Raw genomic sequence first — 25,454 nt, 5'->3', positions numbered from 1 at the left:
AGTGGAAGACGCTGGAAGATACATTTTGGTTTGTGTTATTGTATTTCTAGAAGTACAGGCGCTTTAGTCATCTTTAGCTACAAACAGAAATTTTTCAAGTAAAAGCAGTTTAGGTCTCCAGTTTCTCCAAGTCCTTAAATCAATGAACTTGATGATAAAGAAATATTACTGAAATTATATTTTTTTTCCTTAGCAGGTTCACTTAGATGTCATGAGGCCTTTCCTCAGAAAGATGTAAATTCTGATCATACATCAGTATAGTCTACAGATACTTATTCATAATTAGCAGGATAATTTTTTTTAAATCCGTATTATTAACCTAACTTTAAAAGGGACGTAAAATACTATGGCGGTTTCAGTTCCACATCTCCAAATTGGAGTTTCACAGAACCAGCTGCTGCTTCTGTCATTCAGCACAGTAAAGATGAGAAGAGACTTCGCTTTTGGACGATTGAATGCAATGGAATTATTATTTGAGATGAGAATCTGCCACATGTAAAAGACCTTCTGTTGGGACAAAAGCTGAAGCAACCCCTCCCAGTTCTTCCCATTCTGAACCATAGGAAAGAGGTGTGGCACAATCAAAGGCGATAGTTCAGAACTTCTGATATATGCTAAGCATAAGATGACCAGAAATACAAAACTTTAAGAGGTATCTATTTTAAATTTATTGAGAGAATATTGAAACATTTTTCTGTGCCAGCACTGTTTCCTGTACCTTCAGAGAAAAAAAATGTGATCCTTTCATTAATGATTCAAAGTGGCTAAGGCTATTTTGAAATAGATCAATGATCTGTGAAAACTGACACTTTGGCCCTTCCTTAGAAATTCAGGCTTTCCTCAAAGTTATGGTTGCTTTAACTTCTCTTCCATGCGAATGTTAAGAAAATCGGCAGGTTTCTTGAACAGAAGCATGAGACAGAACTGTATTTTAAATCTTATTAAGGTCAGTGCTGCTAACTTGAAGATAATAATTTAGTATATATTGCTGGTGCTCATTCAATTCCTTATGCTCATGTGAAGTATTAAGAAATCATGAAGTTTATACTAATGGCACATTAGCTGTTTCCAAAGCATGTGCTTGTAGCATAGTTTTAAAAGAGGCTAAGTCTCCTTATCCCTATAGGCACCTTGTATCTCTTACCCTTCCTTTTTCACTTCTGTACTCACTTATTTAATGCGCAGTGCCTCGCTGTAAGTCAGGACTGCAGACAGATGTCAGCAGATGGTGGCGGACCTGTACCTGTATAGCTAAGTGAGAAGTTCACCTCCTGTGTACAGTCAAGAACAAGAGGTATCAAATACGTGGGCTGAACCTCAGGCATTACCACATGGCAGAGAGCTTTGTCCAAGCTATTAATGTTAAGCACAGGTCAGAGAATCCTTCTGAAGTTCTTCTCAAACTTCACACAGTGTAGAGCAAAATGGCCTTCCAGGAACTTTGGGAACTGTTGTGACTGAAGTCGATAAACAGCAACAGCAGAGACTCCAAGCCAGTATTTTTTGAGCAACAAGTATTACCATGTTATGGAATAGAAATTCTTATAAGTGAAGCACTTCATGATCTAAACACCCTATGATGATCAGAAGAGAAACATATGAATCTATGTATTGGGCTGAAGTAGGAAATGTAATTCTGAGCTGATTTGGTAGAATTAATGGGCTTGCATTTAACCTGTCCAGAATACAATTTTTGAATATCAGATGGATTATTTTCACTGGTCACAGATATGCTATGAGACATCTTTTTTCTCTTAATTCTTGAAGACACCTTCAACATAAACGGGATTCTCTTTAAAAATTCTTATATTCTCATCCTTAGTCCCAATGGCAGGCTGAGTGAGAAGTATATTCTGAGTTTACTTCCATATTCTTCTGCCAATATCTGACCATCAGGCCAAATACGGATGGTGTCTCATAAACTGACGAACGGTGAGAATCAGACATCCGTATGCAAACTCCTGCATCTGCCCAGACTATTCAGTATGGATGATCTTACAAACTTCTACAGGCAGTTACTGAGGCCATACAGAGATGGCTTTGGAGACTTTTTAAATTAAAAAGAGATGAGTAAGAAAAGAAACATGATTTAGGATAAGAATTGTCCCTTAGCTGAGTGCTTACATATATATTTTGAACTCTATGGGGTTTTTAATACTATAATTTGGCTCCTACACCTGCATAAATATTTCAAAGAATGTCTGCTTCTTTTCTATTAACTCAGTTTTTCTCAAAATCCTTCTAGATTACGTTTCTTTCAGCCTACACTCTCTTTCCTTATTTTCTTACTTCTGGAAAATCTAGGATGGTATTATTAAAAAAATGTAACTGCTATATACAAAGCAAAACTCTCAAAAACATCTCATTATTAACCATGTTAATTGTAGCTCTGTGTCTTGCAAGATTCTTGTTACCTGTGCTTGGGTCTCTTGGATCAGTTTGAATTATTTAAACATTCATCCAACTCAGAGATACTTTCCTCAAAAAGGAAAATATTAATCCTCTCTAGAATATACATTAAGCTTGTTCCCAAAGTCAGTACACCCAGATTACCTTTTGGCAGTGAATTGCTGGATATATCTTTTAGAGCTTTCCATAATCCATTCTACCATTTTTTTCTTATAAAAATGTGTCTTATTTTGCTTCTTTTGGACTGAATTTTGGAAGAAAAAAGTTTATGTACTAGGTTTCCTCTATTTATAATTTCAGATAACATACCAGAAATCAATGGGTTATGAGGGGGAAAAAAAAAAAAAAAAGGCTCCTTGGTTCCTTTCTTCTTTAATCTTGTGGGCAGGGTTAAAATAGTGTCTGCTTTTTCAAAATTAATATTTTTTTCTTAGCTAATTAGTTGGGGATAGGTTTCATCCAGAAGTCATCTTTGACATAATAAGATTCCTACGGCCTTTTGTGGAACAACAGTGACATTTAGTGGCCATTGAAGCAATTCCTAAATCCTGTTGGCCCTTTATTGTCTTTTTGACCCCAGCAACATGTAACATACACTGTCATCTTCCCTGTGATTCACAGTTAACTTCCCCTTCCTTCTATCACTGTGCTTTTTTGTAGTATTTGTAAATTCTATAATATATAATATATACATTATATAGTATTAATGTATATATTAATATAGTATTTGTAAAGGAGTAAAAAGCTATTTTCTCCAATAGATTACCACAGGCTTTTTTGACAACATAGATTTGTTTTGAGGGTCTTCCTTGGAAGTCAGCTCTTCCCCATATCATAATAAGACACTTAAGAAAAATTAAATAAATTCCAACTTGTTTGGGAATTAAACCAAAGCAGTGCATTGTCCAAAACAACTTGCAAGGAGTAGATAGAACCATTATTTCTCTTAATTTTTCTATTGGTCATACCAGCATTCTGGTATTAAGCTCAGATCATTCATTTGTGGTTTTGCTTTGAACCTTGAGGAAGAGGTACTTGCTCCTTCAAAGTCCCTGCTTCCTGCTTCACTTCATAGAGTTGCCTCTTTTTCCAGATGTCTGTACCCCTACTGATACAATTTTAAGCTATGTCTGCAGAACTTGGCAAACTAAACTGGAAGAGGATCAGAGCTAAAGCGCTTCTAGCTGGCATGCTATAACACCACAACCATCTCCATTCTTGACCTTAGACCCACAGGCTTAGGAATATAAGGCATCACTTACTCTGCTACATATTCCAAGCCATGGTCTACCATCACAGAGTGAACAACCAGGTTTAATATCCAGTACAATAGTTTGAAGTTATTTTATTTTAAAATAAGCATAGGTTCTTTCTGATGAAGGTTTTAGGAAAACTTCTGCAGAGCACCAACAGAAGAAATGACCAACACTGAACACATGCAGCCTAATGCATTAATACCAGAACATCAAAGTACATTCTTGAACCTACACACTATTCCTCATTTCTTTATGGAAGTTACAGCCTGTCCAAATTCAGTGTCTACCAGAAGTTTCAATCCCTCATACATACTTGTGTGCACATTACTATATATTGTTAGATGCCAACTAGACTTCACTACACATATAGAAACAGCTTCAGCAAAGGGTTAGTAGACCATTGCATGTGAATTTAAGCTTATGAGCTCCTTTGGGATTGCAAGCATTAAATAAATATGAGTGATTGTGTTGTTTTGTTTCACTCTGATTTCAGGGATGCCATATATTAACAATGGAGATCAGGGGTTTGATAACGACCGTATGAATACAAAAATGACATTCAGAGCTTTGGCACTGTATTTAAACAGAACTATTTAGCTCATCCTGATGACAGGATTCACGTAACTACTGACGAGTAAACTCCTGAGAGTCCATCCTGCGTCCCATACTGTGTCTCTAATACTCACAAAGAAAATGTTTGCTGAAAGACCAAAGGACAAAGTCAGACATTCAGCTACCGTCATTTTGAGTTCCACAGCAGCAGCTCTTGTACTCATCTTGTCTGTTCTACACAGCTATTAAATGGAAGGAATAAATTAAAACCTACCCAATTGGAAGCATTGACAGAGATGAGGATCTTGGGAGAGAGTTGGACGGATAAATCAGATAGTTTTGCTATTTGACTAATTATAGGAAAGCAGGACATGACTACCTCTTCCTCAGTCCGCTCATTTCACTGAGCATTTAATTCCTTGATTTCCCACTTAAGGCAGTATTTGTCCCAGTTTGGAGAAAGCTTCGTATTACCTGTATGCTCAAGCAGCTCTGAAAGCACAGCACTGCAGCTTTTCTAACCATGTACTAAAGTTATCCTTCAAGACTCCTAAATTTAAAGGGCTATTTCAGGGATGTATTGTCTGTCCTGATCAAACTTCTCCTCTATAAAGAGCTTTGAGAATGTTTTCTAGATTTAACTACAGCCAGGACTTTCTTTCAGGTAGTGTTATAATTTCTCTTTGAAGAACTTAAAATTGTGTTTTAATATAGCACTTCTCTCTCTTGTAATTTATTCTGTCAGCCTTGTTCCCAACTCGTAAACAACAGCGGTAGTTGAAAAGCCACTGAAGTGCAGTGTGGAGACACTTGATTCAGCCAGACCAATGTAGCTTACTTACCAGCAGCAGGAAACTCAGTAGCTTATTTATGCTTGGCTCTGGTAGTCCATGCTGAGCTTTGCCTTGCCCAATAAAACAGTCGTAGGATCAGAATTACTGTATTCACAACCTGGTCAGCTAACCCTTAGCTTACTTTTCAACAGCATTGCAGTCACATCTCCAATAAGAAACTGATTTTGAAATTATGAGGAAGGTGGAGTTAAGAGCAGTTGCTAAAAATGTTTCCAAGCCTGAGAATGGTAGCCACACACTGCTTCGCAAAGTATGGGTTTCCTCTTCCTCCTATCCCTTGTAATGGTTTTGCAATGCTTGTAAATGCTTAAATGAATGTTCTGCAATAACAAAGTCCTGCAGAAGTCTACAGAAGCCAGTCTATAAACGTATTGGTCAGTTTTGCAAGGATTCAGGTCTTCTCCTAATCAGAGGGAATTTCTTTCTCAGTAATTGGGTCCAGATAAGCTACTTTTCTAAACTATTCACATTTATTTAGCTTCTAGCACAGATATAGGCAGCTTAACCTTATCACAAAATTATTCAAGTGTTTTAATATCTACCAGGAAATCCAATAAGAGGCTGTGATAGGTAGTTAACATAAAACCCTGTCCACTTGTTTTTCAAATATGACCAAAAGCTTTCTTTTCAAATTGCCATCTGGGTCTTCTCTTTTCTGTTCATTCAACCTATTTTCCTTGCAAATAACCACATGTGAAGAACCCAAATTGAATTGCGTATGGCTTCCAGAATATATTGCTCATTTGCAGTATGCGGTAACAGCCATAAATAAATTTCAAATAATTTTCTATAGTTCACATGAGAACCAATGTAGTTATGTACTTTTTACCTAAATCTATGTTCTAGGACTAAGTTCTTCATGCATTTCCTCACACGTTTTCTCTTCTCTCTTTTCTGCTGGTAAGTGGTGAGAATGCTACTTAATCTTGTATCCTGCAGTATCAATGATACACTCCACCGGGTTAGTACAACCTGTTCTGTATAAGAGAATGGGTTTCTAGGCAGACCACTCTACCTCCTTACATTGCAGCAACTTGAGTTTTCAGTTTTGTGTCTCAACAAACCCAGAAGGCATTCTGGAAGAACATGTTCATCTGGTTTTCTCTTAAACTTACTTTATTTCAAGTCTTAACAAGGCCCTCCAGTTCATGTTTTGCTACTATGCCTTTTTACTGTTTGCATCTCATTCAAAAAAAGCCAAGCAAAGCAAACAGGTCTCCAATATTGTTGCTTTAGATACAGAAAAGGTTTGCCTGAGGCTGCAAGTCATATACAATCTATCCCTCTTTATCTTTTTCTGGAACACTATTCTTGGCTATCACATTGGCGATGGTCCCAGAAGTCTGTCCCCAGATGCAGGATCATTCATCACTGAAAACAGTCTTGTCAACTTCTTGTTTGACCTGATGCACATTTTTAAAAAGATTTCCCTCAGAAATAATTTATAAGATACCAACTGTGCCTTTATATATATAGGAAACCTAAGCAAGTATTCTTAGCAGGTATTTCTTGATATTCCTTCTTAAGTTCTAGCAGTGCACATTTCAAATCCATTTCTCAGTAAATTCCTATTTCCTATATATTTTCCTTCACTAACTCCTAGTGTTACACAAGAATTAGTGTAACAAATTCTTCCTCAGCACACTTGGTTTTTCTCAAGTTTCTTAACGCATTCTGTGATTTATGCTCACCTAGCAAATGTTACAAATAGTCGCTAGCCTCACAGCTATACTTGCTGTGATTTGCCAAGGGTGTAAACATGCCAATCAGGTTTTGCTTTGATATCCTTGTAAATTGGGTATTTGCTTAGGATATGTTGACATACCCAGCAGCAAGCCTTATGTTTGTAAATATCTTTCTGGGTTCTGAGCATTTTTTATTTTTTTTCTTCAGAATACTAGCAAATAATTGAACTGTTTTCCTTACCTTTTGCATTACTGCTGATTTCCTGTGTTTTAAATACTGATGATTGTTCCAGACATGTCTGGCAAATGTCATCACCTACTTTAGAATTGCCCTGTTCAACCAAATGTTTTAGAAACAGAGCTATACTCATAGGCCCTAGGGCAGTCAATTTGTCCTTTTCCTGGTATCGGCAGCTTTTTTTTCCTCATGAGCTGTTACAAAAATTGTTAAAACTCTATGGCAAATTCCAGAGTTTCTGAGTATGTCTTTGGTTTTCTTTTGTTGATCTTCACTTCAGTGTTGAAGCCAATTTATTTTAGGAGTCTTCATTTGTATCAAGCATGCCGAAAGCTCAACTTTTTACACATTCTACCTGTTTCTTTTCTGTCCAGGATCTTCTGGCAAGGTCAAGCTGGTGGCTGTCTTCTAACAGCCTGTACAGTCTCTTTTCTGGATGTAGATTTTGAGTGTCTGCAAAATTATATGAGTCAAATTTGATGTAACAGATAGATACATATCTCCTGAGCCAGTGATTGTGATACTGATGCTAAACTGGGCTAAACTGGCCATCCAAACAATATTACAACATTTTGCATTGATTTGTATGAGCAGAAATGACTCAAAATACCTTCAAAGTAGGCAACTCTTGGAAATTACCTGTTATTTCTTATTGTTTCAGCCGTAGCTGACTTCTACTGAGCTGTGAAGTTTTAATGGTTCTCAGTGTTTTTGTTTGTCTCCTTAAGTCATTGTTTTAACTAACTTCACTGCTTTGCTGTGTGATGAAAAATCAGGCTGCTTATTCAAGATCCCAGATCTGCAAGTGAAAAAGAACAGTTGGTCAGACAGATGTTTATCTTTTATCTTTGGAAATGCATATGTTTAATAGCATAAAAATATTTCACAGAAATGTTCTTGTAAGCATAATTGTGAAGGAAAAGTAATCAAAACATTTGTTTCAAGTTCAAAATTTCTTGTAAAACTGATAAAATTCTGAAGGCAAAACGGTAAAATTGAGTAAGTACTTTTATTTCTTTCAAGCCAAGTATTTCTATATAGTATTTCAAATAAAGGGAAAATCTCTGAAGGTATATTGTCACTGTTTTACTATTGTAGCTGTAATCTGAATAATCACTTCTATCCCAAGCTTCTTGTTTTGCAAAACTTATTCCTGTAAATGCAGTAGCTTACCTTCTACCTCAAGTTTTCTTTAGATGCCCCACAATCCATTTCTATGTTTTTGTTGTCCTTTAGGTGTCTATAATCAAGGAATGAAACACAGTATGATACTATTGCAGTTCTCATTTTAGAGTCTTGCTGTTAACTCAGGGCAGATGCAATCATTATTATGGCAGACTTACTTTACCACTTCTATTGCTCATAACTAATAAACTGTGATATGGGGCCATATTCATTTTCCTCACCTTTGGAAAGGAGATTGCCTGGCTCACAGACAGCAAGAAGGCTTCGGAAAGGAAAACTAGCCGTGTACCTAATCCCAATAAATTTCCTACAAACTGAATGCAAACTTTTCTGTGCATCTCTTCCAGTAATAAAGTGAAAGGTATGAGGCATAATTCACTAGATCATGTGGGTTTTGAGATACCTGTCAACTCATGTCTGAATTTTTAATCAGAGTATATAAATCCACATGTTTATGGCACCACAAGATATTCAGCAGTGAAAAAACAGGTACACTACCCAGGCTGAATTGAATATTTCAAAACTTATGATTGTCTTATTTACATCTTGGTACAACAAAAGAACAGATTTTTTTCATCTGATAATTAAATTTTGCCTTTCTTCTGCAAATACTCATTTTCCCTCCCAGCAAAGGCATTGTATCTTACTGCTAATACTGTTAAACACATCCATATTTCCCTCTTGGACACTGCATACATTTCACAACAATACCCACCTTTGAGTTCATGAACATTTGATAGAAATAGTAGTAGATTGGGAAAATGAAAAACAAGAAGATAAAAGTTTACCTGAAACCCATTAAATACTTTCAGAGAACATCTTTCTAGCATGGAAGGAAAATATGTACGTTTGGGAAACATACAGGAGCGTGTGTCACAAAGATGGAGGGAAGAAAGAAAAGGAAGGATGGAAGGAAGGCAGGGAGGAATGGAAGAAGGGATTTCAAGGACAGATGGAAAGAAAAAGGACAGAAAGAACAGAAAAGTTGAGAAAGGGAAGTGAGGGCAAAGAAAGCAAAGGAAGGAAGAAATTAAAAGGAAGGGAAAGGATGGAGGGAAGGAAAAACTTTGGGGTGCAGTCGCTTGTGCTGTTCCTGCATTTCTGAGAACCTGGAGACCTGTAATTAACTGAATACTGATTTTATTCTTTCATGAATAAATAAAAGATCCTTTCCTCGGAAAATACAAGCTACACATGTTTTGACAGATCCCTTTAGTTCACTACTGAAAACATCAGCCATGTATTTGCTATTAAAAGGTATCAGAAAGGAAATATTTTTAAGACACAAAAGCCCTTTCTAAAGTGACAAATTGTAAGACAGAATAAGAGGCTTTAGAGGAGAGGTTTTAATACTCACTTTCAACAGAGCTGAAAACATTTGGTAGGATTTGGTATTATTTCCTCCATTATCTGTATGGTCAGAATTTCATTTAATTTAAATAGCTTTTTGCATAACATAGAAGAACATGTCTCCCTTGGCCTCTGAAGAAGCCAGCTTCACAAACACAAAGCTTGCTGCTGCTGCAGCGTGGGAACCAGCTGGCAGTTTGGGTTTCTAAAAAGGTCTCAGGGCTGCGTCCAGCTGAAGAGCCTGCCTTTGCTCAAGAGGCAAAATGGAGAGCCATGGACCTTGGAAGATGGATAACTTTTGGATACATGTGTCTGCATTAAATCAGACCTGAAAACAGAATGTCTTCCTCAGTATACACCCAACATAACTGCCACGAAAAGTGTTATTTGAAAACAAATTGGAGCACGCAACTCCCTTCTGCCAGCCCAGGGGCATGCAGTCCTCCATACAAGGTCTGTGGCTACAGGCATGCCTTAGTAAGAGAGGGGAACTTTCCTGGTTCCTAGTTTTGGGGCTGAGCAGAAAAAATGAGCACTTAGAGCTATATAAATTACATGGAAATAGCCGCTGAATACTATTTCCTCCTTACAATGTCTTTGTCTACCTATAATTGCCAACAATGTGAAAGAAAGTTATGCCATCTAGTTCGGCAGTTGCACAGACTTGTCAAGAAATGTTGGCACCAGATTACCCGGGAACTCCCTGTAACTACGCCCTTGCAAACAACATAGGTATGTCTTTGACACTGGTGCAGACAGGCAGAAAAGCGGTGTTTGCAATACTCCCCTGGAGTCTCCACTTTGCTGGCATCATGGCTGGCTCAGATGGGGCTCCCGGGCTACCTGATCTGCACAACAGGCTATGACTGTGGGAGAATCCGACAAGTCTGAGCAAAATGTTACTAAATCTCATCTGCTTCTTCCTCTGCACTCTGATTGCATCAAATTTCACAGGTAAATGGCTAAAATATCTTCTGTTGACTTAAGATGAAGGGGCTGTCCTTTTGTTAAACATACTGCTACAAAACTGAAGTCAAATAGTATGAGGTCAGGTACTGAATTTTAATTCTTTCTCTAAAGTTAATACTAGAATAAGCAAATGAAAAAGGCAATACACAAATTCTGCATTCTGCAAGTCAATTCTGAAATCTAAAGGGGAGTCTCAGTTTGAAGGATATTCGTAATATTGTAGTTTTGTCTGCTTTTTTGCTGTTCTGTGAGAAGCTGAACTTTCAAGTCCTCTTAATGCTTATCAGTTTGAGCATGGGGGATGCGCCACCTGTGGAGTAGATGTAGGGTCAGAGAGGAAGGGTATAAAGTGCTAATAGCTCAAAAATGTTCATTGAAGGTCTCTTTACCCTGAAAGGAGGCTGTGCAATTTGTGTTCTGCTTCTCCAACTAAATGCTAAGCTCCAAACCCACCTCCTGAAAGGAGTTCGACCTTGGATCTCCTGACTATACTTCAGTGTCTTTATGATGGTCAGTCCTCTAGAAAACAAACGTGACTGGGCAGTGTGCCTGGATTTTGCTCAGTTCTGTCTTTCTTTCTAGATGTGCCATCTTAGCTTCTGAATTAAGGTTGTGTCTTGCTCCATTCTGTTCTCTGCCTCAGAAAAACAAAAATAGTTTTAAAGCTTTCTTGGCCAACAAAACACAACAAAACATCATTAGTTATAGTTCCTTGTTGCTGGGTATTGAAACCACTGACTCAGCATCAGGTTGCTTATGCTCTCAGTTTCTTCTGTGGAATACAGATGATTATGACAAATGCTTTTTAGAAGCTCCCAAATCAGGGCTGCCGTTCTTTAAAGAAGTTTAGTTTTTTTTTTTATTGTGTTTTTCTTTAAGACCTGGCTAGCTGTGTGATGTTTCTGCACAGGAGCCATGTTGCCTCTGTACGTAGTGACTGCCAGCCTGGCTCAGCTGCTTACTCATGCAATTTTGTCTTCTACACTGTGACAGACAGTAGGAGAAAAAGATGAGATAACTTACACTGTGTCCCCCATTCTTTTGGCCTTGACCTGAAATATGAAAGTTTGTGTCGTAGTCTGCTTGTTGAGCAAAGAACATGTTGACTGAATGTTTATGTCTAAACCTGCCCCTGTGATTGCGCAGAGGTTGCGACAGGTCAGGAGACGGCATGTTCGTGTCTAAGCCTGGGAGTCCAGGCTTTGTATCCCATGTGATGGGAAGAAAAACAGGCAAGGGGGTACATACTGACTGTTTGCAGTCAGTTTGTGCAATTGGGATGTGAGAGAGGGGATGTTCCTGGAGTTGTCAGGTTAGAGGTACATCCAAAGATATTGTTTGGCATGATTTATTGTTGTTGTCTAAAATGCTTTCATTTTCACCACTCAGCTTGCATAGAAATTTCTTTAGCTTCATGGGGTGTTACAGACATTTTTTTCTCATCACCAATATTTAGAGTTCAGAATTCCCTTTTCAGATTCTCGTTCACTGAAGTTTCCTCATATACAGAGGCAGACCACGCTTGATGATACAAGAAGCTGGTGACATTGTTGTCCTCCAGATTTGGAAAAGGAGATTAAATGCTTGGAAGTTAAAAGCTAATGCTTATTAGCACTACAGTAAGGAAGGATTTCTCAGCCCTATGTATAAAATTTTAAGGGGCATGCCAGAAAAACCACAGGTGTTGTAAAGCGCCTCTGAACACTATGCAGTGCTGATTCTGGAGTTACTTCTTGTGTTTGTTTAGCCCCTGAAAGGAGAATAAAGAGGTAATTTTCTTAATATTTTGCAGTGTTTACTGACATTGAACCATAAGTAGTGGTGATAGTAGTGAACAGTAAACTAACAGCAAAAAATGATGGAGTAGTAGAGATGAAATATTATTGCATTCTATATTCACAGAAAAAGAAGGGCATAAGAATCTGTCCCAGAGCAATGGAATTTTATCAGGGTTTATTTAAGGCATTTTTAACTGAAAAGTATATCAGACAAATGTATTGGACTTGATAATGAATTTTAATTTTTTTTTTTTTTAATTTTAGATTCTGTAAGTTTAACACAAAGGGGAAAAATATTAAACAAGAAGTCATCACCAGTCTAAATTGAAATCCATTCTTAGTGTAGCAAACAAAATGTAGTATACTCCTGATAGATTGGGAGGCAGAAATGCTATTTACAGAGAAAATCTGGACATGTCTTTTCTTTGGCAAGACTGGAGATGTTAGGGGAAGAGTCAGTACCTTGACTTGAAAGATGAGCTTGGCTTTTCCTGTGAGGCATTTACATATTGCTTGTGAATCCAAAATCAAATGGAAGTTGCACACAGCCCTGGGCTAACAGCCTTCTGGGTCCTGCCTGCTCTCTCTGTCCATTTGTCTCCTGCACTTTGTATATTATTTCTTCTCCTTTCAAAATGTATAGACCACAGATAATGGAGTATTTCAATACTAGGAAGCATCCTTCACTGTTTATACTCTGTGCTTTCCCTGTTTATATAACCTCAAATTGTCTTTTCTCCCTGTGTTAAACACGTTTGCTTACAATTGCCTTGTGGGCTTTTGCAACAGACAGATTGGAGAAATGACGAATGTAATTTGTTTGGCTACAACATAGGATATGCTGTGTCTAGATCAACAGCATTTTGGAAGAGCATAAAACTCTTTTCCAAACTACAGCTTTCAGTATGGGTTTGGGTCCCAGGCAGAGTGCAAGGAAGTGCATCATTGCTTTTATTGCTCAGTAACCCCATTTAATTTGTGTGCTGGATGAAAAGATCTCAAGTTTTAGCTTTACATCTTTATGATTTACTCCTGAGGGCTGCCCACTGTATTTGGAGTAGGGCATGGTTATGCAGTTACAAACGTTCTTATACAAACAATCAAGTAAGACATACTAAAGCTGAATTGCACGTTTCACTTTAGTGTATTTGTCATTTAATTTGTCATTTAATTATTTAACCTTATGAGCACAAAATCTTATACTTTTTACATGTAACAGCTGCACACACATGCAGGTATATGTCTACTTATGCCCATACAGATACCTGCTTCTGTATTCTTTAATTATGAAGGGTTCTGTAGAGATAACATTTCCCTTCATCTGAAGGCAGATGTTCAAATTAGTGTACCCTTCACGTGAATTATACATCCATAACACTATACCTCACCACCACCATCTCACCTGTAGTGCTGGAGACTTTGCTTTCCCATACTGAAGTGCAAACACTCCAATAGCTGCTGTGTGATCTGGCTTTGCCACAGTAGATATGTGGCCCTGTAAAAATCAAGAAATATGCTCTGTAGATAGCATAGATGAGTATTAGGTTTTTATTTATCTTATTTTTCATGGAGAAGAGTTCTTACAAGTAGCAGAATTTGTGCTTATCCTGAATCTATTAATACCAAACGGAAAGCTAAATCAATGAACTTTTTTTCATAGAGACAGATATTCTGAAATAGAGAAAATATTCTGAAACACTCCAGCACAGCTCAGCCCTGTTCAGACATGATCATTGTGTGTGCTAAGTCGTGGAAAAAACAGTGTCTGATCACATAACTGAAGTCCGTTACGTAAGTCACACACTTGAGTATCCCAAAGCATACAAGAAAAAGTGATGGCAAACAATCTAAATGTTGGGAAGCATAGAGAATACTAGAGACCAAATGGGTAGTTAAGCTGCAGAGTGAAGGTCAATAAAGACAAAAAGTGTCTTGAAACTAGTATGGACCCCAACAAGCCAGAAGTGCTGGTATGGCAGCCAGTGATTCTTCCGCTATCTAAATTGCAAGAAGGAAAGCTCCACATCCTAGAGATAGCTGACGTTTAGTTTAAAGAATAGCTAAGCATTGTGTTAACAGATCCATGTAACATGCCAAAGAATCGTAAAGAGCTGGCATTACTGATTTTATAAAGATATAAACACAGGGAATATTCTAAAAGCAGAAAGAACACCAATGTTCTTATGCTCTAAAATAACCACCATGAAAATGTTGCTCATGGACTTGTCAACCTGGTTTTGATCCTGAGTAGAACAACTGACATTAACTGGTTAACTTTGTAAGCACAGTTTAAAAGAAGACACCTTCTTTTAATGGCAGTTAAAAACTAATGAAAGATAGGCTTTGTTAAATGAAATAGATGTCATTTAAAAATAATTAGGAAATAATCCTTGTATTGTCATGGAATGGTTACCTTGTTTCTGGGGAAGTGTCAAAATGACCACTGCTGCACAGCGCTGGTTGAAACTGCTCCTTCCATTCCTCCCTTCCAATGGTTCCCTGGGAGCCATTCCCTGCTGAACAGAGAGAACATACTTTACTTGTGACTGGAAAGTAGCAGAATAGAGATAAGTCTGTTCTCACAGTGTAGTGCAGGGCACGCTCATTGGGATTCCTACCTTCTGTGAGCTGGTCCAAACACCGTTAAGGATATTACATCAAGATGCCATAGAATAAAATGACCTACACTGTAGGTACCATCCCATATGCTTTGCCAATCTCATCATAATGTAATGATTTCATTTATAGTCCATTAAATAAATCAAAGAGGTACTCTGATTACAGCCTACAAGCAGTTAGATTATTACAATCCTGCAACATGAAAAAAGCTGTACAAGAGCTAAGATCTTCTACAGTGTCCAGTCCAGTCAAGTCTGGAAAGAAATAACACATTTCCAACCATGACATTGGAAAAGTCTATAGAGTGCAATAGAATATCTGTTACTTGACTTCATTAAATCAAATTGAACAGCGTTATAAAAGCTTGACTTGTTTTACTGATACAGTGAAAAGCTGAAATAATGAAGAGATGTGCTTTGCCTTTCTATAAGCCTAGTTGTTCTGTCATTTGCACTTTGGTTATCATTTCTTCTCTGAAAAAATTTTTCCAATGCCGAAGTGACAGTAGTGAAATAAAGAGTGTGTATTTCTAATACAGTACCACATGGTTTTGTGGTACTGTAAGCTTTTTCCTAGTACATTCATATACATTCATATATCTTTTTTATTTTTATTTTTTTCTTTTTCTGGGAATTTTAGGTGAAGATGCTTTGCTGCCAGCACCTCAGAATATCTCTATTCTTTCTACCAACATGAAACATTTCTTATCTTGGAGTCCTGTGATTGTCCAGGGAGAAACTGTGAGATACTCTGTTGAGTTTCAGGGGTAACTTCTGTTGTTCTTTGTTCTTTGAACACTGTTTACTTAGACTTAAAATTTGGCTTTTTTGGATGTCTTGAGCACTATTCAGTTCTTAGACATAGGAGAAGTTTTATGCTCTAGATGTTAGTTCATTACAGGTGGGGAAAAAAAAGTCCTTTTTCTCAAGTTCTGAGACTGTTTACAGGTTAATAGATACTAGAGTAATCCAAGCTGTGCATTAAGCCCAAATATTAAAATATCTGGGCATTAAGCCCAAATATGAAAACTGCCTCTGCCCAGAGAATTCAAAAGTTAGGAGGATTAGCAACAGTTTATTTAGGAAAGGAGATTTATTAAGTGTTCATCTTTTAAACATCTAACACATTCTAAGAGGTTTCTGATCCATCTTGAGCTATGACTTGTACTACAGTATAGCTTTGGAATTCTAGTTTACCAGGGATGATCAAGTGAAGTGAGTGGGCAGGATCTGGGGCATCAGCACTGTGTTGGCTATCCCCACCTCCTACATTATCATGCTCCATTTGACTCATGAATGAGGTGGCTCTGGGAGATTTTGTCTAGATAAGATCTAAACTACACCCATACTGGTTTCATACACTCCTGGTGTTCCAGCTCCAATGCACCCCAGTACTGGTTTTACCTGGAAAGAACTAGAAAGCAGCCTTTGACTATGTTACAGATATTTGTCCTACCAGACTATTGCCTGTTTGTTTTCTTTTCCTCTCCTCAGGGAGTACGAACGAGATTATGCAGATGAGAGCTGGATTCCCATCTGTGAATGTTCACTCACCACAGCCACGGTGTGCAACATCACAGAGGATATCTCAGCCACTGTGGCCTATAACCTGCGTGTAAGGGCAGACATTGGCACTAGAAGATCAGAGTGGGGCACCCTGAAAGGTTTCTTCAATCGCATCACAAGTGAGTCCTGCTGTTTGGCATAGCTACGTTGTGTTAATTTCTCAGTCTGGTGTTGAGGGATTGCTCATGCATATGTTTATGTACTGTGCATGACACACAAAGCCAGTGAATGCACAAAGCACATCCTGCTTCTCAGTTTCTCTCATTTTGGTTTGGGACATTTCACTCTCAGTCCTACTGTGTTCATGGACATAAGTTCCTCCTGAGGCAGGGCCAAATTTACAGGGCTTGAATCTCCAGGGCTTCTAAGACAGGTAAGAAAACATTTCTTTTGGCAAGTTGGCTACTCTTGCCTCTGATTTCAAAAGGTTCTGATCAACCAGGGTTGCTGTCAGTGCTCCATCTAATCCATGTCTTCTAGTCACTTCTGAGAGTCCAGAACCTGATCCTATGGAAGCACTTACTCTAGAAAACAGCCATGTCACCCTCCATCTGCTTCATGCTGTCCTGAAAATCCCAGTTCCTTCCAGACATGATTCCCTCCTCCCATGTTGTCAGATATATGAAGTGACCTCAGAAGAGGAAAATAAAAAGGAAACTGTAACATTGCTGCAGTCCTAGCAATGCAGGGTATTTTGTCCATATCCTTCCAACCCCTGCAAGCTTGAGGTCTAGCTCAACCTAAGGATCATGTTGCAGCCTAAAATTAGCATGCTGTTTCCAGTGTTTCTCTGGAATCATTGCCTATGTTCTCTGCTGTGTAGTCAACTGATTGCAGCGATAAAAACTGGTGGAAAACCCCTGTCAAGGTCACTATTGGAGTGGAAGTCTCAGTCTGGGATGGGCAGCAGTAATCAGTTTTAGCCAGGAAAGAAATTGCCCGTCCGAGATCAGAGCTGACCCGATCTTAAACCTTCATCAGTCGTTGGAAATTATATACTACTTCATAAGTCAGCAGTCCTCTCTCTTACAGAGCACTTAATCAAAGCAGCGCCATAAGAAGTGCCACCTAAGCTGGTAAGCGTGTCTCTTGGTGTGGAAGTCTTTTCCAGATAGTGCTTTAGATGAAAACTCCTTCCCTTTTCTGAGATCTCTGGTGACATAGAGTTGAGCCATGGACCACACCATCAGGCATTTATAGGGAAGGGTATTCCTTACCTTGATCCTCTTAATGAAGAAAAGCAGCAACTTTCTTATGGTATGGTGAAGTATTTGACAGCTTAGTCTTGTGTCTAAGAAACCTCAATACAATCTTCTCTCTAAGCTGTGAAAGTTCAGAGGATACAGCTTGCAATGGGCTGTAGTATGAATGTGCATCTATGGACAAGTATTTAAAGGAGAAAGGGAAAACACTGTAAGTTCTTGTCCTTATGCATTTTTACTGCTCGCTTTTCCTTGCCTCTGCTATTGTATCTCTTAGGAAATGTGAAATTACGTCTGAGAGGAACTAAGGAATTCAAAGCACAGCCCACTGATTCTGTATGTAGCTCATAGACAGTAAGGGCATCAGCACAGCCCATAGTACTTGTAGTCTAAATAGCTCCAGTGTCAAAGCCTTAGATGTAGATACACGTAAATTATAGTGACACATGGAAGACACTTTTAAAAGACCTTCATAAAAAAAAAACGATTTAGTTATGTCTCTCTTCATTTATCAAAATTCCAATAGTTAGTTGGTATCCAGTGTGCCAACTTAGAAATAAATCTAAATGCTTCTGTTTGGTTAGTAGTAGCATCTTGCAATATTCATTTGTTAAAACATTATCCCAATATTTGTTTTTAACCTCCAAATGATGTTAAGACTTTTTTGGTTTGTTTCTTTCTTTGTTTTATTTTGAGACATATTGTTAAGCAGATTCTCACCTTTCAATTTGAAAGTATAAAGTAGTTTTCCAGGTGTCCCATTTGCGGCATGCTCATTATGAATATATTTGTATTTTATCTTTTCATATTGCTCAGTCTTAATGGCAATTCACTGGATGTAAGAGCAAATTCTATTAAGAACATCTCTTCTGTATGTGGCTATACATTGCTCTCCTTCATTTCTTAAAAGCAAGGGAGTTAAAACCAGTTTCAGCCACAATGGAATGGTAAAGAATGGCATATATAAGTAGTGCAGACATGATCTTTGTACTGCCTTGATTCCCAGTTCACAAATGTTCAGTGTGTAGTTTCATTCATGCTTGATTGATTCTGATTGTTTCACTAATACTCTTCACAGCAGAATCCCAATCTGAACCAATCTTTGAATATCAAAGTAAGCATGAAGCAAATAATCTGCAGATTTACTTGCATACATTTACAAAAACTTAGTCACATCAGGTCATCACCTCAAGTCTATCTAAAACCATGTAGACACTAGAAGAAAATCAGCATTCATGTGAATTGCCAGAGTTACAGAGTTCCACTGCCAGAGGATCATACTGCTTTTTCCTTCACATTTGAATAACTGCCAAAATTCCCATGAAAAAGCAATGGTTTCACACCTCCTGCCCTGTATATTAGTGCTAAGCTAATGCAGAACTGGCCTGATCTGGTGTCTTAACTTCTGGTTATCCAGCTGGTTCTGCTGCTGTTGTTCACACAGAACTCTTAGGCCAGATGCTTCCTCTACTGGAGAAAATTCAGAAGCTTTCAAGTTCTGTGCAACTCAGCTGTTGCAAAACTCCCATTTGCAATGCCAGCCACGGTCACCCTGTTCAAACCCTGCTAGTGTATCTAGTCACAGTGAGAGGCAGAGCAGAGAGAAGCTTTGGCCCCACTGAAGCAACTGCCTATTATTTCAGAGTAATGCTACTGTGCTCATGGCGGCAGCTTCTTTCCCTCTCCTAGCTGGGAACAGGACTACTTTTAAGGATTGCCTCTAATGTGATAATGGTGCTCTCTCTGTGTTGGCAGCTTCCCTGACCCCACCTCTGATGAAGGTCATAGCCGATGGCTATCATTTATTAGTGGAGCTGGAAGACATGGGGCCAGCCTTTCAGTTCTGTGTTCTCTATTGGAAGAAGGGCCAAGAGAGTAGGGTGAGTTTTATCCTTGGGTTTTGGGCAACAACAGAGAGCCTACATACTTAAAGTGAAAGCATGCATACATTGCCAGGGCCTCTTTGACAGTCCAAACTCCTTATGTGAGGCTGAGGGACATGTCTGGAGTCAATGTGTGCCATATTCCTCTGCACATACCAGTGTGCTGAACCCAGGACAATTGGTCTTACCTCTGTGGAGAAGCTTGTGTCTTCTTTCCACATTTCCTTCTCTGGGAAGAGGAATCTCCTTCAGGGACCTCAATCATTGAAAGAAACCAGAAGGCAGGAACTGAAGGTGTTTATGCTGACTTTCTTCTCTAAACATCATTTGGATTACTCAGACCAAGATTAACATGTCACACCGAGGTGCCAACATTTTTCTCAGGGTTTTTTTTGTAAAACAGCTTGCCTGTGACAGTGAGCTGCCAGTTGCTTAGCTCAGGGCATTGCTTATACCTGGGTAATACTGAAGCAGTGACAATTTATGTTCCATTCAGGTCCTTCTGTTTTCACTAGATATTAACATTTTTTTTTCTCCTGGGAACTTGTGCTTCCACAGCACCTCAGAACATAAAAGCAAGAAATTTCAGCAGCTGTATAAAGTAAGACCATGAGACCATCAAACCCAGTGTTTTCTCTCTGCCAGTGGGCAATAGAGATAACCAAGGAAATTAATAAGGAGAAAGCCTGTGTGTAATTACGCTCAGGTTATTTTCTGAGATTTCACAGACACAGCTCCAGGAAATTCCTGAACCAGAAATGGTATCATTAATAGTCCTTGATGAATTTTTGTTCCATTAATTTATCTGTTGTTTTCAAGTTATGTAAACTTTTAGCACATACAACTTCCTGTACTCAGGAATTCTTCAGCTTAACTGTTGCGCAGTCTTAATCTTGGTTTAGGGACAGAGAGAGAGAGAACAGTTATTCCCTATTCACTTTCCCTGCCACTCTGAATAGTTTCATATTCTGTATCTTCTTCCAGGCCAAGGACTCCCAGGCCACTTAGTTGCTTCCTGTGGAAGCCTTTCCAGCTATTTTTGTTTTTACCAAGGTGGTTAGGGAGTAAACCTGCACAGTCGAAGGTGCAGAAGCCCTATACAAGTCTCCACATTCCCTTTTTCCCCAGCAGTTGTTAACAAGGATGACTACCACAGAGCTGACTATTCCAGAAAATCTGAACCCTGAGTTCCTGTTTCTGATGAGGGACGATCAATTTAAGGAACACTCACTGACTGTAAAAATGAAGGGGAAAAATTCTCATGGGCACAATTTAACCAGGTTGGACAAAGCTTCGGGTGACCTGGTCTATGAAGCGTCCCTCCCCATGGCAAGGGGGTTAGAACTGGATGATCTTAAGGTCCTTTCCAGCCTTAACCATTCTACGATTCTATGACAGGCACAACTCCAACATAGCTCAGACTGCAACTGAAGGTTCTGGGCTGAGTTTAATGGGGCTTCTGGGCCATGGACAGGAGGGTGAAGATGGGGGAGCCAGGCAGGACTGGTCAGGGCCGTTGCAGCCTGGTTAGTGCACTCCAATGCCTTTTCATCCCACGGCTGTTGGCTTAACAGGCTTTTGAAGGAGATCTTGACTACCTTTCGGAAATTGAAGTAAACAAGATCAACCGTGTTCGGGCTTAACAAAATGTTAACTCTTCTTCAGCGTATGATATTAATCACCTAAACATTAATTCCAAACTTCAGAACAGTTTCTAACTACTGGACTGTCCCAAGCACCAGGTTTGCTGGTTGCTACATGTCCAGTTCTCTGCTGGGACTCTTTTAATTATTTTTTTTGCAAGAGGTTAAAGACCACACATAGTCACTGACATTATTTCATCCTTGAAACCTTTTCAAACTAGTGGGCCTCAAGATCACATTTCTGTGGAGAGGGAGATTTTGATGGCGAGAAGGACTTGCCCTACCAGAAGAGCCCTACTGGTTTGTTGGAAGTATCCATATGTGTGTGTAATGCTGGAGGCTGATCAGGCCTTCTGTGAGTGCAGGTTTTGCATCTGAAACACAGCAAGAATTAGGAGCTACTAGTTAACTGTTACCTGTCCTCTCTTGACTAGGGAGACTGGAAATACTGACTTCTTTTTGCTAGCAGTTAATGGAGTCCTATTTATTGCAGGAAAATAATGTGCTGGTGTTCACATGCTGTTTAAGGGTTGCTGAAGTGTGTTGCAGTTGCACACACTAAATTCACTTGCTCCTCACAAGCCCAGTCCATCCCCTCTCAGTGCTCTAGAGTTACAGCAGAGCTCTCACACCCCTGTCACAGCATGGTTCTGGCAGTCCTATCATATCACACTAACACAGGCGTGATTTTCATATCCCAGCAAAAACTTGGACCAGTCAAGATCTTAGTCATCAAGTCCTTACACCAGGGGAGTAGGTCATAGTCTAGCATTGTGACCCAACATCACCATTATACCTCTTAGGCTCACATTTCTGTTTTTCCATCCCCTTCAACCATGTGTGTGGTCTCATTCTGCACTCCACTGTGCTTCCTTGTTTGCTGTTTTTCTCCCTCTCTCACACCTCCTGCTATTTCTTCCCCTTCTCCCAGTAAAGCCTGGGCTAGCATCATGTCAGGAATCCTGTTTACAATTAGGTGTTTGCCCTGTCTTCTGATGCTCTCTCCCCTGGGCTTGTGGCAGATGCAGCGGAAGGTGGTGAAGGAGGTCAGCTCTGTGGTTCACCTGGACACCATGGAGGAAGGACCTGATTACTGTGTAAAAGCTCAGACATATGTTGAGGCGATCAACAGAAGCAGCAGCTTCAGCCAGATACAGTGTGTGAGGGCACAAGGTAACAGCCACCCTTCTTTCCTATTCCCCTGGTTTAGTCATGCCCAAGGACACCCCAGCAGCTCTTCCTTTTATTTCCACCCAATACCTCCTGTCTTATTTGTAAATGTGCTGCCCATTTGTTCCTTGGGGAAGGAAAAAAGAAAGACTCATGAGGGCAACCCGCTACACTGGCGCAGGTATCCTTCCCTGGAGTGTGCCAACAAAGGATCTCACCAGGGTGGATAGAAAGATCAGCCACAGAGGGTGCAGGCTGACTGCATTGAGTGGTTTATCCTCACAAGGTTTGCCTCTCAGAAGTTTTGCTGCTTCTGTTATTTCTAGGTGGCACATCCATGTGGCTGGTCACTGCCCTCCTCATATCTGCTGGCTTTGCCGTGGCTGCTTTGACCCTGTCTTTCGTTACCTGGAAAACAAGCAAAATCCTTCAGTATTCCTGCTGCCCTGTTGCAGTCCTGCCAGACACACTGGTAACTTTTTTTACTGTGTTTTATTGTTTTTTTGGGTGTTGGATGTTCACAGGAGCATGAGGCAGGGAGAAAAAGTAAACACATGCACAAGGTGCCGTGCTCATTCCAGTATGATGAGCTGAGCTGCAGGGGTCAAGCAGCCCACATGAGCTGGCTGCATGGCTGTCACTGCCTTTGGTCTACAGCCCTGATTAGGGAAGATGCTCCTGATGCTTGTGGGGAAGCAGCTTGGGAGGCATGGACTGTCCCTGCTGACCAGCTGCTCCCTGAACAAAACAGCTGTGTCATTGGCAGCACTGCTCCATGTCCCCTGCTATCAACACTGAGCTTCTCAACAGCTTGGTAAGGAGAAACAAATCAAAAGCAGCCTCTTTTCTCACTCAGGAGAAGCATGTTTGAGGCAGGAGCTGAAATGTACTGTCCAGTTCAAGTGAGAATGAAGGAAGCAGCTTTTGTGGCTGCAGGTTCCTGAGCACTGGGTCTGCATGCAGTTGTGGCAGAGAGGAACAGTTTGTGGGGAAAAGTGGAAGTCTTGAAGGTGTTTGAGCGAACACATTTGTTTTGCAGAAAGTATCAGAACCCCCAACCCAGCTGATACTGTGTGGCAGTGAAGAAGATGAGCAATGTGATCTGATGGTGCATGTGATACCCTCAGAAGAAGTTCTCCAACTGTGGATTCAAGAAACACTTTAGATCTCATAAATAAACATCCTGTGGAAACAGATCTTGTAAGCAGAGCCGGCAGATGGTACCCCAGCCACTTTCCTCAGAGTGCCAATAAGTAGCATTTGTGTCTAAAACCTTTGTGCCTAAAAACTGCTGCAAACCAAGTGATATGAGTGTGTGGCCTGCTCTGTCCTTCTGTGTAGCATCTTCATCCATCTGCATAAAAAGCAAGTAAAGGTCACAGGTGACAACCACTGTCTTCTATAGTTTATCTTCATTTCCATGCCCACAACCAGATACGAGTTAACTCACGTTCACTTCTGTCAGTCGCATCGATAGTTCCAGGGCAGAGACCACCCTTTGCCACCAGGATTTCACCAGAGCAATGAATGCAGAGACCAGTCCCTTTGTTCCAAACCACTACAGCCTCAGTATTTTTGCCTTGATATTTTAAAAAGAAATTAAGCAGCCAGTAAGAGCTTGGTTAAATCAGCTGGAAAGAAACTGCTTTAGGACTGCAGGCCCTGACCTGAGGTTACACTCATTTAAGAGGATGCTGACAGTGACTGGACACAACATAACAATTTGCTGCTTGTGGCAGATAACCATGTATGGTGCCAACAAAACACAGAGACAGACCATGAGGGGCAGCTGGGTTTTACCAGTGCTTGGTGGCAATAGATAGAAGAAACAGCCAGACTTCAAAAGATGGGTGGAAGGATCTTTGAAAACCATTTTGGGGAGCAAAGCTTTGCAAGCCCAGCAGCACTGCTAATATTATGTAGGTGCAAGATCACCTAGTCAGGGTGTCAAAACCATGAATTCATATGGGCAACAGATGTCTTTGCACCAGGAAGCACTGAGCACCACATGTATGGATCAAGCATCACAGCATTACCATATTAGTGACCATTCCAGGCCTGATGTCATCATTATCTTCCAGATATCTTGTCCTTTTAAGGGACAAAATTGTTCCTTAAAAGACAAATTCATTTTAAATACAAATAAAATATTTTTGTTGCGTATATTGCAATTATGGCTGTCACTTTGAAGAAAATTAACTTATTACCTGTGAAGTGAAGACTTGTGTTAGGAGGTCATGAAAAGACTTTGAGCTGAAAAGCTTTTTTTAAAGCTGACACTGGATCTAATGAAATGCAAGACCTTCCTCGCAATATGCCGGTGTTTCATTCTTGCAATCTTGCATCAAGCCATCAGGTGGCAATAAAACACCGTGAAAGAGGTAGAAGTGACCCAGGGCTGCCCATGCCTCTGCTCTCTGTAGGCAGTCCACGCCCTGGTTCCTGGCTAGAGTTACACTTCCGTATTGTAGCCCAGTGGTTTGTTTTATTCAGTGGTTTGTTTTATTCCTGTCCCACTAACATCTGCCTGGACAATATTAGGATATAGTTCTTACGCGTTAAGTAGTAAGATTGGTACTGCTCAATATGTAGCAAATTGCAGGGTGAGAAAATCTGTGAAAATCTGAGCATTGAAGACTCAGAGTTGGTTTTAGGTTGACAGCTAACTGGGAATGCCTAGTTGCCAACACCCATACGATGGTGGGCCCTGATAAGGATTTCTGTGAGTAAAGAGGAGGAGGGCATGTACACGGGCTGATACGACAAGTCCTGAGGGACCCAGCAGGTCTTGTGCCCTCCCTGAGCTGAGCTCGGGTGGCAGCAGGAGGCAACCAGTGACTGGCTGATTCTGGCAGCAGGCACTAGTGAGGAACAGTTTTGCTGAGGACAGTCAGTACAGAAGCGCTCCCTTGCAGGGCTGTGGGCTCTTGGTTAAACATCCCCTTCACTTTGCCCAGTGCTTGAATTTTCGAGGCATAGCTCCCCATTACAGAAGCCGTGGTAGTAAAGCTGGTTTAGAGAGCTCCTGAGCCTTGCATTTATGCTTATTTTATTCCCTATTGATTTGGATGTGCTCAGTGTCTTGCTTTCTAGTGT

At 39.9% G+C, this 25,454-nt stretch overlaps 1 protein-coding gene across 1 annotated transcript; it reads left to right on the top strand.

Moving 5' to 3' along the window:
• Nucleotides 1-346: 346 nt before the first annotated feature.
• On the top strand, nucleotides 347-23,554 carry IL20RB (interleukin 20 receptor subunit beta). Its single transcript, XM_057406654.1, has 8 exons — nucleotides 347-495; nucleotides 10,416-10,481; nucleotides 15,524-15,661; nucleotides 16,389-16,579; nucleotides 19,418-19,542; nucleotides 22,211-22,361; nucleotides 22,685-22,830; nucleotides 23,398-23,554. Exons 1-8 carry the CDS (start codon nucleotides 347-349, stop codon nucleotides 23,521-23,523), a joined length of 1,092 nt encoding a protein of 363 aa, XP_057262637.1. The 3' UTR covers nucleotides 23,524-23,554.
• The last annotated feature ends 1,900 nt before the right edge of the window (nucleotides 23,555-25,454 follow it).

The sequence above is a fragment of the Pezoporus wallicus genome, unplaced genomic scaffold, assembly GCF_028554395.1.
Source record: "Pezoporus wallicus isolate ANWC-B61680 ecotype Strahan unplaced genomic scaffold, APGP_CSIRO_Pwel_v1 contig_6155, whole genome shotgun sequence".
Taxonomy (NCBI): domain Eukaryota; kingdom Metazoa; phylum Chordata; class Aves; order Psittaciformes; family Psittacidae; genus Pezoporus; species Pezoporus wallicus.
The sequence above is the reverse complement of the archived record's forward strand: the minus strand, read 5'-3'. Positions and strand labels throughout refer to the sequence as shown.